The sequence below is a fragment of the Coregonus clupeaformis genome, chromosome 15, assembly GCF_020615455.1.
Source record: "Coregonus clupeaformis isolate EN_2021a chromosome 15, ASM2061545v1, whole genome shotgun sequence".
Lineage (NCBI taxonomy): Eukaryota > Metazoa > Chordata > Actinopteri > Salmoniformes > Salmonidae > Coregonus > Coregonus clupeaformis.
Window position 1 is genome coordinate 15298224 of NC_059206.1, and position 18752 is coordinate 15316975.

Consider the following 18752-nt stretch of genomic DNA (forward strand, 5'->3'; position numbering starts at 1 on the left):
ATAATCTGGGCTTCTACTGTGAGTATGATAGTGCTACAAATAATATGATGCGTTTACAGGAACTCCTTTCCCTAACTTGAAGTCACATGATTTTATAAGAAAACGTTTCTGCGATACCCTTTTCCCATTCTCAAACGTGAGGGTACACCTTCCTCAAAACAATGATACCACACCTCAATTTACTGCCAGGTCATGTCCTTAAAGCTAGAGTCCTTTATTCAAACAAACATTGAAGTAAAACAAGCTTATATTTTGGGTTCTGATGGGGTACAAAAGTTGAACAATGCTCATGAGGCATTTATAAGTTATATTCTTCAAGAATCAATGGGTACATATCATTAATTTATAAGTCCAAAAATAGGATTCTAGCTTTAAAGATAAGAATGTTCCAATGTTTAAGAACATTTAATCATTTCCACAAGAAGAACAGGCGTTTGATAATTATAACTGAAAGATCATTTACACAGTGACATGGAATCCTTTTGTCGAACTATAAGTCACTTTATTTAGGGTGTGTAGCCTAATAAAGTGCCTGCAGCCAAGATGCATAACAGGCATTGTTAAAAGACCTACACAAAAGTTCAAACTAGTTGAAGTGTCTCGGGGCGTTGAGAGACATGGGTGTTGAGAGTGATGGCATGCCTAAACCAGTTAGTGCAACTTTTGGCTCTTTGGCACCTGTAACCCTACACTGGGTTCAGCTCCACATCCTCCTCATAACCAGAGTGAAACTCTGCTTTAATTCAATCTGAACATACCAGTCCATGCCCTAAAAGAAAACAATGTTCAAATAGTTCATGAAGAGGTATTATGTGCATAGCTGTCCTCAGGTTTCTGCCCTTGTTCTGTCCTTCGCATCCTAACTACTGTATGAAGATTTCCCTTGCCACTATGACCAGTGGTTTTATATTGGGAATTTTGGGCAGAGTTTTTAAACATACTGTATTTGGACAAATGCATTTGTTCAAGGTGAAATGCAAATACAAGTTGATTAGAGTTTTTGATCGGTTACTAGGCTAACAAACACTAAACAGGTATGCCCAAATTTGATGCAAGATTAAGATTAGGATATAGAAGAAAAAACGTGGTTGTTTTTCAGATAGGGCAGAGTCGATAAAGACTTCAACTGGGTACATGGTAAATAAACAGATCACGCTACAATGGATCACAAAAATATATTGTTTATTACAGTGTCATTACAATTTCAATGATTCAAGCAGGGGTAAGCATGAGACCTTCCGTTGTTCATAATATATTCTTGATTACAGTAGACAATTATTGCACTTAAGTTGTAGGACACAGCACTCTGTTTAGGATATACTGTAGTGAAAAGCACAAAGTGATAATGTCACAATGGTAATTGAAAATGTTGTGCACTATCTGGCATTGCTTCAAAAATGTGAGGCAAAAATACAAAGGAAGCAAATTTAAGACCTACTGTTGCAAATATTTATATACTGCATTATTGCATAGAGTACAATTACCTTCTGGTGATCACTTAAAATCTTCATACATCAAACCAAAAGAAGTTAGATTGATCTGCTTTCTTCCAGAGACAGTTTATCACAACTGAATGCATTCATCCGAAATGTGTCTTCCGCATTTAACCCAACCCCTCTGAGTGGACGTGTTTATGCTGAGATCACTCTGAAATCAAACAAACACAGCATTGACAGATGCCACAGCAATCCCGCTTCTCAAACATGAGTTCCCCGGATAATCAGATGGGTAAGTATATTCAGTAATAGTATATTAACTTACTTGTTGTATATATGATACTTGTATGAAAGGAAGTTAAATTGAATAATATCAACAACTAGAATTGTGTCACGATCGTCTTGAAAAGTAGCGGGCCAAGGCGCAGCGTGAGATGCGTACATATTTATTTTATTGTACACCACAGCGAACAAAACACCAAACGAAACGTGAAGTCCTTCGACACAAACACAAATCAAAAGGAACAAGAAACCACAAACACAAAGTGAAAGACAGACAGTTAAATATGGCTCCCAATCAGAGACAACCAGCTGTCACTCGTTGCCTCTGATTGGGAGTCACTCAAGCCAACCTAGAAATACAAACATAGAATATAACACCCTGGCTCAACATACGAGAGTCCCCAGAGCCAGGGCGTGACAGTACCCCCCCCCAAAGGCGCGGACTCCGGCCGCGCCAACCAAACACAACAGGGGAGGGACCGGGTGGGCACTCCGCGTAGGCGGCGGATCCGGCTCCGGGCATGATCCCCACTCGCTCTCTAAACCCCAAAGTACCCCTGGTCCGGTCTGGCCCTGCTGGCCGGAGCTGGACTGAACACTGGTGGAGCAGGAACGGATCGGACCGGGCTGACGATGCGCACCCCTGGCTTGGTGCGTGGAGTAGCAACTGGCCGGACCGGGCTGACGATACGTACCCCTGACTTGGTGCATGGAGCAGGAATGGACCGGACCGGGCTGACGAAGCGCACCCCTGGCTTGGTGCGTGGAGTAATCACTGGCCGGACCGGGCTGACGATACGCACCCCTGGCTTGGTGCGGGGAACAGGCGCGGGCCGTGCTGGACTGACGCGCACACCACTGGCCTGGTGTGGAGAGCAGGAGCGGGCCGGACAGGGCTGACGAAACGCACCACAGACTTGGTGCGGGGAGCAGGAATGGGCCGGACTGGGCTGGCGACGCGCACCACAGACTTGGTGCGGAGAGCAGGAACAGGCCGGACAGGGCTGGCGAAAACGCACCACAGACTTGGTGCGGGGAGCAGGAATGGGCCGGACTGGGCTGGCGACGCGCACCACAGACTTGGTGCGGAGAGCAGGAACGGGCCGAACAGGGCTGACGAAACGCACCACAGACTTGGTGCGGGGAGCAGGAACAGGCCGGACAGGGCTGACGCAAACGCACCACAGACTTGGTGCGGGGAGCAGGAACAGGCCGGGCCGGGCTGGCGACGCGCACCATAGGCTTGGTGCGGGGAGCAGGAACAGGCCGGGCCGGGCTGACGACACGCACCACAGACTTGGTGCGGGGAGCAGGAATGGGCCGGACTGGGCTGGCGACGCGCACCACAGACTTGGTGCGGAGAGCAGGAACGGGCCGAACAGGGCTGACGAAACGCACCACAGGCTCGATGCGAGGAACAGGAACAGCCCGGACCGTACTGGGGACACACACCACTGGCCCTACGCAGGGATCAGGAACGGGCCGGACCGGACTGGTAACACACCCCAGTACCTCTCGCCGTGCCTCCACACTTTCCCTCTCCTCTGTGACCGGTGGACCCCTTAACCTGGCGGCCTTCTCTGCCAACCTTCTGCACCACTCTATCCCGTACTCCTGCTGCCCCGTCGTCCACGGCGTGAGCCCCCCCCTAAAAATGTTCTGGGCTTGTCTCTCCCCCGTGGACCAGGCCTCCATGGTTCTCGTCCAATTCTCTCTCCACTTCTCGTAATTCCAGCCTTTCTCCTCATCACGCTGCTTGACCCAGTCGTGGTGGTTTCTTCTGTCACGATCGTCTTGAAAAGTAGCGGGCCAAGGCGCAGCGTGAGATGCGTACATATTTATTTTATTGTACACCACAGCGAACAAAACACCAAACGAAACGTGAAGTCCTTCGACACAAACACAAATCAAAAGGAACAAGAAACCACAAACACAAAGTGAAAGACAGACAGTTAAATATGGCTCCCAATCAGAGACAACCAGCTGTCACTCGTTGCCTCTGATTGGGAGTCACTCAAGCCAACCTAGAAATACAAACATAGACTATAACACCCTGGCTCAACATACGAGAGTCCCCAGAGCCAGGGCGTGACAAATTGGTATTTATATCAGTAGACGACTGTAGTGCAAACCCATCAGGTCAATGCAATAATACTTTATATATTTTGTTGAGTTATCGTTAAATGGGTACACAAAAAGTATGCTCATTTACTGGCACATATAATATACACTAACTTTTCATTCAACTAACAGTAAACATGTAAAAATACTGCTGTCAAACATACAGTATATTAAGTATATCCAATATAGTTCAGTTCAATTCAAATTACTTTATTGTGAAATGCCGGATCTTCTTTTGTGGTTGACACAATCAAATTGACACAATAAATAATAAATACAGTCACACTCACTATTCATCAACAAGTACATCAATTCATAATGGGGTCTATTTTTTCTTTTTTTCTTATGAAGATGCTGTCCACAAACAATAAATTATTACCTTGTTAAGTGAAACATTCAAGTTGATTCTTTTGTTTATTAATAAATAAATAACAAACTTAACTGAAACACAAGCCTGTACCCAGTACCCAGCTTTTCATTGCTTTTCTCTTTTTTCTATGTTAAATGTGTCGGGGTAAAAAGGACACCATCAGCTGCATGTTTAACTTAGCACAGGTCTCTTGCTTTCCTGCAAAAATATTTTTCAGTACTTGCTCTGCTTGTAATTTCATGTGGATGGTTGTTTGATGTGTCTGAACTGTCCCCAAGTCATTGGAGAAAAAAATAATATATTTTGTCTCTTAAAAAGTATTATATTAGTTTTAAGAAGATGTTGAGACAATTTTTACAACCTACAATACAGAGAATGTTTGATATTGTGATGCTCACTGTAAAATGATTCGATTGGACATGTCATGTGATTGAGCGGGATCTCCCTGGAATAATAAGAATAATATGACTCAAAATAACATCACATGAATCTATGGTCAATAAAGTACACTGTAGCCAAAAGGACAATATAAATTAATCAAAGGGGCAAACATAGCATAAATGCAATTCTGTACCAATAGTGAAGAACTTGTCTTTGTCACCCAACAGAGCAGCCAAAGCAAAATGATGAGCTGAGGATTGTTCTGGTTGGGAAGACTGGAGTTGGGATGAGTGCAACAGGAAACACCATCCTGGGAGCAAACGCTTTTATGTCTAAGGTATCTTCTTCCTCTGTGACATCGGCGTGTGAAAAACACAAAAGGAAGGTGGATGGTCAAATGGTTGCTGTCATTGACACACCAGGCTTGTACGACACCAAATCTACCCAAGAGGAGATCATTAACGAGATCAAAATGTGCATCTCTTTCTCTGCTCCTGGTCCCCATGCGTTCCTGATTGTGATCCAGCTGGGTAGATACACAGACGAGGAGAAAGACACAGTGAACCTCCTCCAGCAGATCTTTGGCAAAGAGGCTGAAAAGTACACCATAGTGGTTTTCACTCGTGCAGATGATCTACAGGGAGAAAGTATTGAATCATTCATGATGGCACGTGACGCCAGTGAAGATTTAAAAACCTTGGTCTTTGAATCATGCCACGGGAGATATCATGCCTTCAACAACAGAGACCTCAATAATCGCTCTCAGGTCTCTAAGCTGCTTGAGAAGATCAACAACATGACCATAACGGATGGAAGACAGCACCACTACACCAATAAAATGTTCCAAGAGGCTGATAGAGCGATTGAGGAGGAGAAAGATAGGATTCTGAAAGAGAACGCAGAGCAGACAAGGAGTGAAATGGAAGCACTGGAAAGTAAATATGAAGGAATCGCTCTGGAGGAAGCGAAGAAGAACCTGATGCAAGAAAAGGAGAGAGAAGCAAGAGATAAAGCTGAAAGAAGAAATAGATTTTTGAAAACAGCTGGCTTCACTCTTGCTGGAGTGACAATTGTTGGAGCGTCTGTTGTTGCCCTCATGATAGGGTCCTGCAAAATACAATGACAGACAAAAGTTTTAAGCTGATGTTTTAAAAAATAAAAACATTTTAGGCACTGGGGCTGAGCTACAGTTCATCCTAGGCTATTTAGCTAAACGTTAACATAATATCATACTTTATATATTGTTCAGATTTTTTTTTTCTATTTCATTTAGATTTCACAGGTATATCCAGATATGTCCATATTTCCCAATATACTTCAATACTTATTGTATTTGCTATTTTTCTCTTTCAAGTTTAAACCTTCTTTTCCTTGATATGCGATCTATAAAAAAATTATTTTTGGAGAGACTTCAATGTAACCTATTGCATGCAGAAATATGTTTAGAAAATAAAAGATTGATTGACATAATAAAATAAAAGTTAGACAAAAAAAACTTGATTGAATGGAGTTTTTGGTTACAGTTTGTAAATAAATAACAGAAAAGTGTTGCATGCATATGTATTCACCCCCGTTTGCTATGAAGCCCCTAAATAAGATCTGGTGCAACCAATTACCTTCAGAAGTCACATAATTAGTTAAAATAAAGTCCACCTGTGTGCAATCAAAGTGTCACATGATCTGTCACATCATCTCAGTAATAACATATTTGGTGGGGTTTGGCAGCCAATAACAGGATTTGATTGAAAAGCTGGTTTTGATTGGGACTAAATCAAAGAATAGAACGATATTCATTAACGTTAGGTGGTTGGTAGCTGCTGTACTTAATTTCGGCTACTGATTGCAGTCTGCCAGTTTGGCTTTATACATAGCTTGGGCTTTGTCGAGTAAGGCTTAAACTATGTATTTAGATTGTAGTTAGGTACTATAGGTAGGCATCGTGGGCTGTATATTATTAAGTAGTATAGGTAGGCATCGTGGGCTGTTGTGGGTAGCTGTTGTGTAGTTATTGTAGGTTACTTTTGTATTCGGCGGTGCCGGATGTAGCACGAAGCTAGCTAGCTAACTCACCTCCTGGATTAGCTGGCGAGTTGCTATTAGCAACGGTTGCAACTAAAAACAATATCCTTTTAGCCAGCTACATTCGTTCGCAGCGACGCCGTGTTTCAAACAAAGTCAACACAGTAGCCATTGCTAGCCAGCCAACACTACCAGCTGGCTGTACTGTGGTAGCTAAATACAATATCTTTGTGCTAGCTACCCAACGTTTAATCATTGCTGCGTTATGAAAGGTAAGCTTGGCTTCTTATATGGTGTTGAGTTAAGCTTAAACCATGTATTTAGATTGTAGGTAGGTATTGTAGTTTGGTATTATAGGTAGCTTACTCAGGTAGTTATTGAAGGTTATTGTAGGTAATTATTGTAGGTAAGGACTGTATTCGGCGGACTCCGGCGAAGCACGAGGCTAGCCTACCCACTACTTGGACCAACAAAGCTAGCTAGCTAGCTAGCTAGCGGGTAGCTACTGGTAACTTTTTGCAACTGTGGTTAATTGTTTCCAATGTTATTTCATGCTTAAGAGTACCTGTGATTGAGCCAGCTAGCTGCTACCATTCAGCTGTTTTTCTAACCTCATCCGAGGCATTAACGTTAGGTGGTTGGTAGCTGCTGTACTTAATTACAGCTACTGATAACAGTCTGCTGTAGTTTACAACAATTCTAATCTCTAAAGTGGAAGTTGGGAGAGTTTTACTCGGGTGGTTCAGTGAAACAATTATAGTTTCTGAGGTGGAAGTTGGGAGAGTTATATATATATATTTTTTTTTTTGGTGAGGGAGGCCTGCTCTCTCCTTTCCCTGATGTTTAGTTCATTTCATCCCGATCTCCTCTGCATTATTGTAGCCATCTGCTGCAGCCTGTCAACTATGCCTCTGCCTATCCCTGTTCTCTCCTCTCCGCACGGCTACACAAACGCCTCACACCGCGTGGCTGCTGCCTCTCTAACCTGGTGGTCCCTGCACGCACCACACACCTGGAGTTCCAGGTCTCAGGCAGCCTCTGGAACTGCCGTTCTGCCGCCAACAAGGCTGACTTCATCCCAGCCTATGCTACCCTCCAGTCCCTCGACTTCCTGGCACTGACGGAAACATGGATTACCACTGAAAACACTGCTACTCCTACTGCTCTCCTCGTCTGACCATGTGTTCTCGCATACCCCGAGAGCATCTGGTCAGAGGGGTGGTGGCACAGGAATCCTCATCTCTCCCAAGTGGTCATTCTCAATTTTTCCCCCTAACCCATCTGTCTATCTCCTCATTTGAATTCCACGCTGTCACAGTCACTAGCCCATTTAAGCTTAATATCCTTGTCATCTATCGCCCTCCAGGTTCCCTTGGAGAGTTCATCAATGAGCTTGACGCCTTGATAAGTTCCTTTCCTGAGGATGGCTCACCCTTCACAGTTTTGGGGGATTTCAACCTCCCCACGTCTACATTTGACTCATTTCTCTCTGCCTCCTTCTTTCCCTCCTCTCCTCTTTTGACCTCACCCTCTCACCATCCCCCACTCACAAGGCAGGCAATACGCTTGACTTCATCTTTACTAGATGTTGCTCTTCTACTAATCTCACTGCAACTCCCCTCCATGTCTCCGACCACTACTTTGTATCCTTTTCTCTCTCGCTCTCCTCCAACACTACTCACTCTGCCCCTACACAGATGGTAACGCGCCGCCGCAACCTTCGCTCTCTCTCTCCCACTACTCTCTCCTCTTCCATCCTATCATCTCGAGCTGGAGGCTCGGTCCTCCCCTCCAGCTCTGTGGCTTGATGACTCATTGCGAGCTCACAGAACAGAGCTCCGGGCAGCTGAGCGGAAATGGAAGAAAACTAAACTCCCTGCCGACCTGGCATCTTTTCACTCCCTCCTCTCTACATTTTCTTCATCTGTTTCTGCTGCTAAGGCCACTTTCTACCACTCTAAATTCCAAGCATCTGCCTCTAACCCTAGGAAGCTCTTTGCCACATTCTCCTCACTGCTGAATCCCCCCCTCCTCCCTCTCTGTGGATGACTTTGTCAACCACTTTGAAAAGAAGGTTGACGACATCCGATCCTCGTTTGTTAAGTCTAATGACACTGCTGGTCCTGCTCACACTGCCCTACCCTATGCTTTGACTTCTTTCTCCCCTCTCTCTCCAGATAAAATCTTGCGACTAGTGACTGCAGGCCGCCCAACAACCTGCCCGCTTGACCCCATCCCCTCCTCTCTTCTCCAGATCATCTCCGGTGACCTTCTCCCCTACCTCACCTCGCTGATCAACTCATCCTTGACCGCTGGCCATGTCCCTTCCGTCTTCAAGAGAGCGAGGTTGCACCCCTTCTCATAAAACCAACACTCGATCCCACTGATGTCAACAACTACAGACCAGTATCCCTTCTTTCTTTTCTTTCCAAAACTATTGAGCGTGCCGTCTTTAGCCAACTCTCTTGCTATCTCTCTCAGAATGACCTTCTTGATCCAAACCAGTCAGGTTTCAGGACTGGTCATTCAACTGAGACTGCTCTTCTCTGTGTCACGGAGGCTCTCCGCACTGCTAAAGCTAACTCTCTCTCCTCTGCTCTTGTCCTTCTAGACCTGTCTGCTGCCTTTGATACAGTGAACCATCAGATCCTCCTCTCCACCCTCTCCGAGCTGGGCATCTCCGGCGCGGCTCACTCCTGGTTGCGTCCTACCTGACCGGTCGCTCCTACCAAGTGGCGTGGCGAGAAGCTGTCTCCGCACCACGTGCTCTCACCACTGGTGTCCCCCAGGGCTCAGTTCTAGGCCCTCTCCTTTTCTCCCTATACACCAAGTCACTTGGCTCTGTCATATCCTCACATGGCCTCTCCTATCATTGCTACGCTGACGATACACAACTAATCTTCTCCTTTCCCCCTTCTGATAACCAGGTGGCGAATCGCATCTCTGCATGTCTGGCCGACATATCAGTATGGATGACGGATCACCACCTCAAGCTGAACCCTGGCAAGACGGAGCTGCTCTTCCTCCCGGGGAAGGGGACTGCCCGTTCCATGATCTCGCCATCACGGTTGACAACTCCGTTGTGTCCTCCTCCCAGAGTGCGAAGAGCCTTGGCGTGACCCTGGACAACACCCTGTCGTTCTCCGCCAACATCAAGGCGGTGACCCGATCCTGCAGGTTCATGCTCTACAACATTCGGAGAGTACGACCCTGCCTTACACAGGAAGCGGCACAGGTCCTAATCCAGGCACTTGTCATCTCCCGTCTGGATTACTGCAACTCGCTGTTGGCTGGGCTCCCTGCCTGTGCCATTAAACCCCTACAACTCATCCAGAATGCCGCAGCCCGTCTGGTGTTCAACCTTCCCAAGTTCTCTCCGTCACCCCCCTCCTCCGCACACTCCACTGGCTTCCAGTTGAAGCTCGTATCCGTTACAAGACCATGGTGCTTGCCTATGGAGCAGTGAGGGGAACGGGCACCTCCGTACCTTCAGGCTCTGATCAGTCCCTACACCCAGGCGAGGGCATTGCGTTCATCCACCTCTGGCCTGCTGGCTCCCTTCCTCTGCGGAAGCATAGTTCCCGCTCAGCCCAGTCAAAGCTGTTCGCTGCTCTGGCACCCCAATGGTGGAACAAGCTCCCTCACGACGCCAGACATTTGAAACCCCACCTCTTTAAGGAACATAAGGAATAAAGTAATCCTTCTACCCCCCCCCAAAAAAAAAAAAAAAAGTATAATTGTAAAGTGGTTATCCCACTGGCTATAGGGTGAATGCACCAATTTGTAGTCGCTCTGGATAAGAGTGTCTGCTAAATGACGTAAATGTGCCCTTGAGCAAGGCACTTAACCCTAATTGCTCCTGTAAGTCGCTCTGGATAAGAGCGTCTGCTAAATGACTAAAATGTAAATGTAAATGTATATATCCCGAGTGGCGCAGTGGTCTAAGGCACTGCATCGCAGTGGTAGCTGTGCCACTAGAGATCCTGGTTCGAGTCCAAGCCCTGTCGCAGCCGGCAGCAAACCGGGAGACCCATGGGCGGCGCACAATTGGTCCAGCGTCGTCCAAGGTAGGGGAGGGTTTGGCCGGCAGGGATGTGGGTTCGTTTCCCATGGGGGGCCAGTATAAAAAAAAGAAAGGAAAAAAAAGAGTGTCTGCTAAATGACTAAAATGTATATACACCTGTTCTGAAAGGCCCAAGAGTCTTCAAAAATATTTTGCGTCTTCAAAGTGGTAGGCATGTTGTGTAAATCAAATGATACAAACCCCCCAAAAATCCATTTTAATTCCAGGTTGTAAGGCAACAAAATAGGAAAAATGCCAAGGGGGGTGAGTACTTTCGCAAGCCACTGTATATCCATATTTCCCAATATACTTCAAAACCTACTGTAGCTGTCCTTTTTCACGTTACAGTTTTAACCTGAATGTTTTCCATGATAAAGTATCATTAAATACATTTAAAAAACGTTGTTTGGAGAGATTTCAATGTAACCTATTGAATGCAGAAATATGTTTTTAAAAATAAAAGATTCAGTGAAATGGAACTGTATTAAAATAAAAGCTAAGACAAAAAACATGATTGAATGTAGTTTTTCTTTTGGAAATTATTTTGAAATGAAAATAATGGAAATGGTGTTGAATATAATATGCAACATACAAAAAAATTGCTGTGTTATCAGTAATCTACTTAATAAATGAATAAATACACACCCAAACTAAAAGTGAAAGTGGACTGAGATGTTATCAATAATGGCAGGGAATTCCGGTGTTACAAAAATATGGCACTGATCAGGAGCATGAACACAGTTGTTCAGTCTGTCTGAAGTTAATATTCACATTTCAGTATTTCACGTCTGAACTCTTGCTTCAGGTGCTAACAGCAATGACCTGAGACTGGTGTTGGTCGGCCTGAGTGGAGTGGGGAAGAGTGCAGCAGGAAACACCATTCTGGGCCAAGAGGTGTTTGATTCCAGAATCAGCTTCAAACCAGTAACGCTGAAGAGTGAGAGGCAAGAGGGAGAGGTGTGTGGGAGGAGAGTGATGGTGGTGGACACTCCAGGTCTGTCCAACAGTGACGTCTCTGAGGAAGAAGTGAGAGGAGAGATGGAGAGAGCCATAACTCTGTGTGAACCAGGTCCCCATGCCTTCCTCCTGGTCATTCAGCTGGGCCGCTTCACAGAACAAGAGAAGAGAGTGATGGAGACACTCAAGGAGCTTTTACCTGCCAACATAGATGGAGACACAATGGTGCTCTTCACTTATGGGGAGAGACTGGAAGACACAACTATAGATCAGTTCATCCACGAGGATAGAAATCTGAAGAGTCTGGTTAAGAAATGCAGGGGTGGATACCACGTGTTCAAAAACAATGACACCGGCAACAACAATCAGGTTAGAGAGCTTTTAGAAAAAATAGAAACCAGACTACAGAAAAACCAGAATAACTGGTCATGGTACTGGAAAGGGGCAGCTGGTTGCTTTATCATATTTGCAGCAGGGATGATAGTAAAAGTGTTGTTAAAAAGGTTACAAACACGTCCCCCACACATCACTCCTGTCCCTGCCTGTCCTGTCCCTGACATGGTCCTTCCTGTCCCTGACATGGTCCTTCCTGTCCCTGACATGGTCCCTTCTGTCCCTGACATGGTCCCTCCTGTCCCTGACATGGTCTCTTCTGTCCCTGACTTGGTCCCTTCTGTCCCTGACATGGTCCCTTCTGTCCCTGACATGGTCCCTTCTGTCCCTGACATGGTCCCTTCTGTCCCTGACATGGTCCTTCCTGTCCCTGACATGGTCCTTCCTGTCCCTGACATGGTCCTTCCTGTCCCTGACATGGTCCCTTCTGTCCCTGACATGGTCCCTCCTGTCCCTGACATGGTCTCTTCTGTCCCTGACTTGGTCCCTTCTGTCCCTGACATGGTCCCTTCTGTCCCTGACATGGTCCCTTCTGTCCCTGACATGGTCCCTTCTGTCCCTGACATGGTCCTTCCTGTCCCTGACATGGTCCTTCCTGTCCCTGACATGGTCCTTCCTGTCCCTGACATGGTCCCTTCTGTCCCTGACATGGTCCCTTCTGTCCCTGACATGGTCCCTCCTGTCCCTGACATGGTCCCTTCTGTCCCTGACATGGTCCTTCCTGTCCCTGACATGGTCCCTTCTGTCCCTGACATGGTCCCTCCTGTCCCTGACATGGTCCCTTCTGTCCCTGACATGGTCCCTCCTGTCCATGAGTCAATTTGGGAAATGGTGAAGCCAAACAAAAACATTCTTCTCACAGCAGGAGCAGCAGGAGTAGGAGTGACTCTATTGGTCATCATCAGAAAAATAATGAGGAGATAATGAGGAGAGGTTGGTTGGATGGGACAGAATTCCCACATCTGTGAGCACAAAACTAAATGAATGCTACAATTATACACATCTAGGTTAACTCTTTTTGAATTTTAAGAACATTTATCTTTGAATTTTAAGAGAATGGATGACAAGTTGTGTTTTTAGAATCATAATAAAACAATATAAACACGCAAAAACTGATTTAGGAAGTCTGGTTATTATTGCTGGCTATTGTGCATATAAGCTATTGTATGGTTTTCATCAGGTCTGTTGTCACAAGAAAAGCAAGTGAGGTCATCCTGATTTGCATGTATTCATACTTTGCATACATAATCTGGGCTTCTACTGTGAGTATGATAGTGCTACAAATAATATGATGCGTTTACAGGAACTCCTTTCCTAACTTGAAGTCACATGATTTTATAAGAAAACGTTTCTGCGATACCCTTTTCTCATTCTCAAACGTGAGGGTACACCTTCCTCAAAACAATGACACCACACCTCAATTTACTGCCAGGTCATGTCCTTAAAGCTAGAGTCCTTTATTCAAACAAACATTGAAGTAAAACAAGCTTATATTTTGGGTTCTGATGGGGTACAAAGTTGAACAATGCTCATGAGGCATTTATAAGTTATATTCTTCAAGAATCAATGGGTACATATCATTAATTTATAAGTCCAAAAATAGGATTCTAGCTTTAAAAATAAGAATGTTCCAATGTTTAAGAACATTTAATCATTTCCACAAGAAGAACAGGCGTTTGATAATTATAACTGAAAGATAATTTACACAGTGACATGGAATCCTTTTGTCGAACTATAAGTCACTTTATTTAGGGTGTGTAGCCTAATAAAGTGCCTGCAGCCAAGATGCATAACAGGCATTGTTAAAAGACCTACACAAAAGTTCAAACTAGTTGAAGTGTCTCGGGGCGTTGAGAGACATGGGTGTTGAGAGTGATGGCATGCCTAAACCAGTTAGTGCAACTTTTGGCTCTTTGGCACCTGTAACCCCTACACTGGGTTCGGCTCCACATCCTCCTCATAACCAGAGTGAAACTCTGCTTTAATTCAATCTGAACATACCAGTCCATGCCCTAAAAGAAAACAATGTTCAAATAGTTCATGAAGAGGTATTATGTGCATAGCTGTCCTCAGGTTTCTGCCCTTGTTCTGTCCTTCGCATCCTAACTACTCTAATCAAAATCAAATCAAATCAAATCAAATTTTATTGGTCACATGCGCCGAATACAACAGGTGCAGACATTACAGTGAAATGCTTACTTACAGCCCTTAACCAACAGTGCATTTATTTTAAACAAAAAAAGTAAGAATAAAACAACAACAAAAAAGTGTTGAGAAAAAAAGAGCAGAAGTAAAAATAAAGTGACAGTAGGGGAGGCTATATATACAATAGAATAAAGTGACAGTAGGGAGGCTATATATACAGGGGGTACCGTTGCATAGTCAATGTCGGGGGCACCGGCTTGTTGAGGTAGTTGAGGTAATATGTACATGTGGGTAGAGTTAAAGTGACTATGCATAAATACTTAACAGAGTAGCAGCAGCGTAAAAAGTATGGGGTGGGGGGGCAGTGCAAATAGTCCGGGTAGCCATGATTAGCTGTTCAGGAGTCTTATGGCTTGGGGGTAGAAGCTGTTGAGAAGTCTTTTGGACCTAGACTTGGCACTCCGGTACCGCTTGCCGTGCGGTAGCAGAGAGAACAGTCTATGACTAGGGTGACTGGAGTCTTTGACAATTTTGAGGGCCTTCCTCTGACACCGCCTGGTATAGAGGTCCTGGATGGCAGGGAGCTTTGCCCCTGTGATGTACTGGGCCGTACGCACTACCCTCTGTAGTGCCTTGCGGTCAGAGGCCAAGCAGTTGCCATACCAGGCGGTGATGCAACCAGTCAGGATGCTCTCGATGGTGCAGCTGTAGAATTTTTGAGGATCTGAGGACCCATGCCAAATCTTTTTAGTCTCCTGAGGGGAATAGGCTTTGTCGTGCCCTCTTCACGACTGTCTTGGTGTGTTTGGACCATGATAGTTCGTTGGTGATGTGGACACCAAGGAACTTGAAGCTCTCAACCTGTTCCACTACAGCCCCGTCGATGAGAATGGGGCGTGCTCAGTCCTCTTTTTTTCCTGTAGTCCACAATCATCTCCTTTGTCTTGGTCACGTTGAGGGAGAGGTTGTTGTCCTGGCACCACACGGCCAGATCTCTGACCTCCTCCCTATAGGCTGTCTCATCGTTGTCGGTGATCAGGCCTACCACTGTTGTGTCGTCGGCAAACTTAATGATGGTGTTGGAGTCGTGCCTGGCCATGCAGTCATGGGTGAACAGAGAGTACAGGAGGGGACTGAGCACGCACCCCCTGAGGGGCCCCCGTGTTGAGGATCAGTGTGGCAGATGTGTTGTTACCTACCCTTACCACCTGGGGCGGCCCGTCAGGAAGTCCAGGATCCAGTTGCAGAGGGAGGTGTTTAGTCCCAGGATCCTTAGCTTAGTGATGAGCTTTGAGGGCACTATGGTGTTGAATGCTGAGCTGTAGTCAATGAATAGCATTCTCACGTAGGTGTTCCTCTTGTCCAGGTGGGAAAGGGCAGTGTGGAGTGCGATAGAGATTGCATCATCTGTGGATCTGTTGGGGCGGTATGCAAATTGGAGTGGGTCTAGGGTTTCTGGGATTATGCTGTTGATGTGAGCCATGACCAGTCTTTCAAAGCACTTCATGGCTACAGACGTCAGTGCCACGGGTCGGTAGTCATTTAGGCAGGTTATCTTAGAGTTCTTGGGCACGGGGACTATGGTGGTCTGCTTGAAACATGTTGGTATTACAGACTCAGTCAGGGGACATGTTGAAAATGTCAGTGAAGACACTTGCCAGTTGGTCAGCACATGCTCGGAGTACACGTCCTGGTAATCCGTCTGGCCCTGCGGCCTTGTGAATGTTGACCTGCTTAAAAGTCTTACTCACATCGGCTACGGAGAGCGTGATCACATAGTCGTCCGGAACAGCTGGTGCTCTCATGCATGCTTCAGTGTTGCTTGCCTCGAAGCGAGCATAGAAGTGGTTTAGCTCGTCTGGTAGGCTTGTGTCACTGGGCAGCTCGCGGCTGTGCTTCCCTTTGTAGTCTGTAATAGTTTTCAAGCCCTGCCACATCCGACGAGCGTCAGAGCCAGTGTAGTATGATTCAATCTTAGACCTGTATTGACTCTTTGCCTGTTTGATGGTTCGTCGGAGGTCATAGCGGGATTTCTTATAAGCGTCCGGGTTAGAGTCCCGTTCCTTGAAAGCGGCAGCTCTACCCTTTAGCTCAGTGCGGATGTTTCCCTGTAATCCATGGCTTCTGGTTGGGGGTATGTACGTACGGTCACTGTGGGGACGACATCATCGATGCACTTATTGATGAAGCCAGTGACTGATGTGGTGTACTCCTCAATGCTGTCTGAAGAATCCCGGAACATGTTCCAGTCTGTGCTAGCAAAACAGTCCTGTAGCTTAGCATCTGCGTCATCTGACCACTTTTTATTAGCCGAATCACTGGTGCTTCCTGCTTCAGTTTTTGCTTATAAGCAGGAATCAGGAGGGATAGAGTTATGGTCAGATTTGCCAAATGGAGGGCGAGGAGAGCTTTGTATGCGTCTCTGTGTGTGGAGTAAAAGGTGGTCTAGAGTTTTTTCCCTCTGGTTGCACATTTAACATGCTGGTAGAAATTAGGTAGAACGGATTTAAGTTTCCCTGCATTAAAGTCCCCTGCTACTAGGAGCGCTGCATCTGGATGAGCGTTTTCCTGTTGATTAATGGCCTTGTACAACTCATTCAGTGCAATCTTAATGCCAGCATTGGTTTGTGGTGGTAAATAGACAGCTATGAAAAATATAGATGAAAACTCTCTTGGTAAATAGTGTGGTCTGCAGCTTATCATAAGATACTCTACCTCAGGCGAGAGCAAAACCTTGAGACTTCCTTAGTATTTGATTTGGTGCACCAGCTGTTGTTTACAAATATACAGAGACCGCCACCCCTCGTCTTACCCGAGTCTGCCGTTCTGTCCTGCCGATGTAGCGTATAGCCTGCTAGCTGAATGTTATCATTGTCGTCGTTCAGCCACGACTCCGTGAAACATAAGATATTACAGTTTTTAATGTCCCGTTGGTAGGATAACCGTAATCTTAAATCGTCCATTTTATTCTCCAAAGCTTGAACGTTGGCTAATAGGATTGATGGGAGAGGCAGTTTACTCGTTCGCCGTCGGATCCTTACAAGGCACCCCGACCTACGTCCACGATATCTCCGTCTCTTCCTCACGCCAATGACGGGGATCTGGGCCTTGTCGGGAGTCTGTAGAATATCCTTCGCGAACGCCTCGTTGAAGAAAAAAAGTGTTCGTCCAACGCGAGGTGAGTAATCGCTGTCCTGATATCCAGAAGCTCTCTTTGGTTATAAGAGACGATGGCAGAAACATTATGTACAAAATAAATTACAAATAACGCGGAAAAACACACATAATAGTACAATTGGTTAGAGGGCTGTAAAACGGCAGCCATCTTCTTCCGGCGCTGTTCAGTTCTATGAAGATTTCCCTTGCCACTATGACCAGTGGTTTTATATTGTGAATTTTGGGCAGAGTTTTTAAACATACTGTATTTGGACAAATGCATTTGTTCAAGGTGAAATGCAAATACAAGTTGATTAGAGTTTTTGATCGGTTACTAGGCTAACAAACACTAAACAGGTATGCCCAAATTTGATGTAAGATTAGGATATAGAAGAAAAAACGTGGTTGTTTTTCAGATAGGGCAGAGTCGATAAAGACTTCAACTGGGTACATGGTAAATAAACAGATCACGCTACAATGGATCACAAAAATATATTGTTTATTACAGTGTCATTACAATTTCAATAATTCAAGCAGGGGTAAGCATGAGACCTTCCGTTGTTCATAATATATTCTTGATTACAGTAGACAATTATTGCACTTAAGTTGTAAGACACAGCACTCTGTTTAGGATATACTGTAGTGAAAAGCACAAAGTGATAATGTCACAATGGTAATTGAAGAGCAGCACAGGAAACATTAATGGGCCACAAAAAAGCTACCAAGTTAACTACAACAAGTACAACTACAAATAAGCGGAGGCTTGAGTCCATTATAGAATATCAAGTTTCCCCTTTCAAAATAACAGATTAAAAAATACAAACAATGAAATGTTGTGCACTATCTGGCATTGCTTCAAGATGCCACACCTAAACACAAAACATTTGTGCTTTTACTTTAATAACCTTACCAATACACTCAACAACAATACTGTAAAATCACCCACGCACTGGGTCCGGCATGGCAGCTTGGAGTCCAGCAGTTACATCCCCCTGATATGGCTTGCGCCCAGAACGCATCGTGCTCCCCATTTATAGGGAAGGGGTGCTGGTGTGCGCAATCACCTCGTTAGCCTGGAAGAAAGCAGACATAGTCAATAACCAGGTTTCCACTAGTTACCACAGCCACAAAGTCCAAATTGGCTATAATCGTAAAAGTTCATGAAAACTAAAATTAGCCTTTTGGTCTTCATTTAAGGTTAGGCATAAGGTTAGCAGTGCGGTTAAGGTTAGGGTTATAATCACATTTTAAGAAGATAAATTGTAGAAATAGACTGGGTTTATGATTCTGTGGTTGTGGTAACTAGTGACGACCAGCATAACAAAGCACATTTTCCATGATAGCAACACTCCAAATGACTACATGTAACAGGGGCTGCGTTTACACAGGAAATTCTGATATTTTTTCCACAATTTTTTTTATTTATTCT

The 18752-nt window shown here is 45.2% G+C and overlaps 1 protein-coding gene across 2 annotated transcripts; it reads left to right on the forward strand.

Moving 5' to 3' along the window:
• Nucleotides 1-1675: 1675 nt before the first annotated feature.
• Nucleotides 1676-11594, forward strand: LOC123492639 (GTPase IMAP family member 9-like). Of its 2 annotated transcripts, none has more exons than XM_045225373.1 (2): nucleotides 1676-1728; nucleotides 4818-5844. In XM_045225373.1, exons 1-2 carry the CDS (start codon nucleotides 1677-1679, stop codon nucleotides 5711-5713), a joined length of 948 nt encoding a protein of 315 aa, XP_045081308.1. In that variant the 5' UTR covers nucleotide 1676; the 3' UTR covers nucleotides 5714-5844. The 2 variants fall into 2 exon arrangements, 1 of the variants encoding a protein (XP_045081308.1); XR_006661819.1 differs by lacking the exon at nucleotides 4818-5844 and adding an exon at nucleotides 11478-11594 and having other exon boundaries at nucleotides 1689-1728.
• Nucleotides 11595-18752: the final 7158 nt, after the last annotated feature.

Bases quoted from the DNA above. Each gene is read 5' to 3' on its own strand.
- LOC123492639 (XM_045225373.1), top strand. From the start codon at position 1,677: ATGCCACAGCAATCCCGCTTCTCAAACATGAGTTCCCCGGATAATCAG. The intron at 1,729-4,817 runs GTAAGTATATTC...GTCACCCAACAG, and splicing joins TTCCCCGGATAATCAGATGG to AGCAGCCAAAGCAAAATGAT.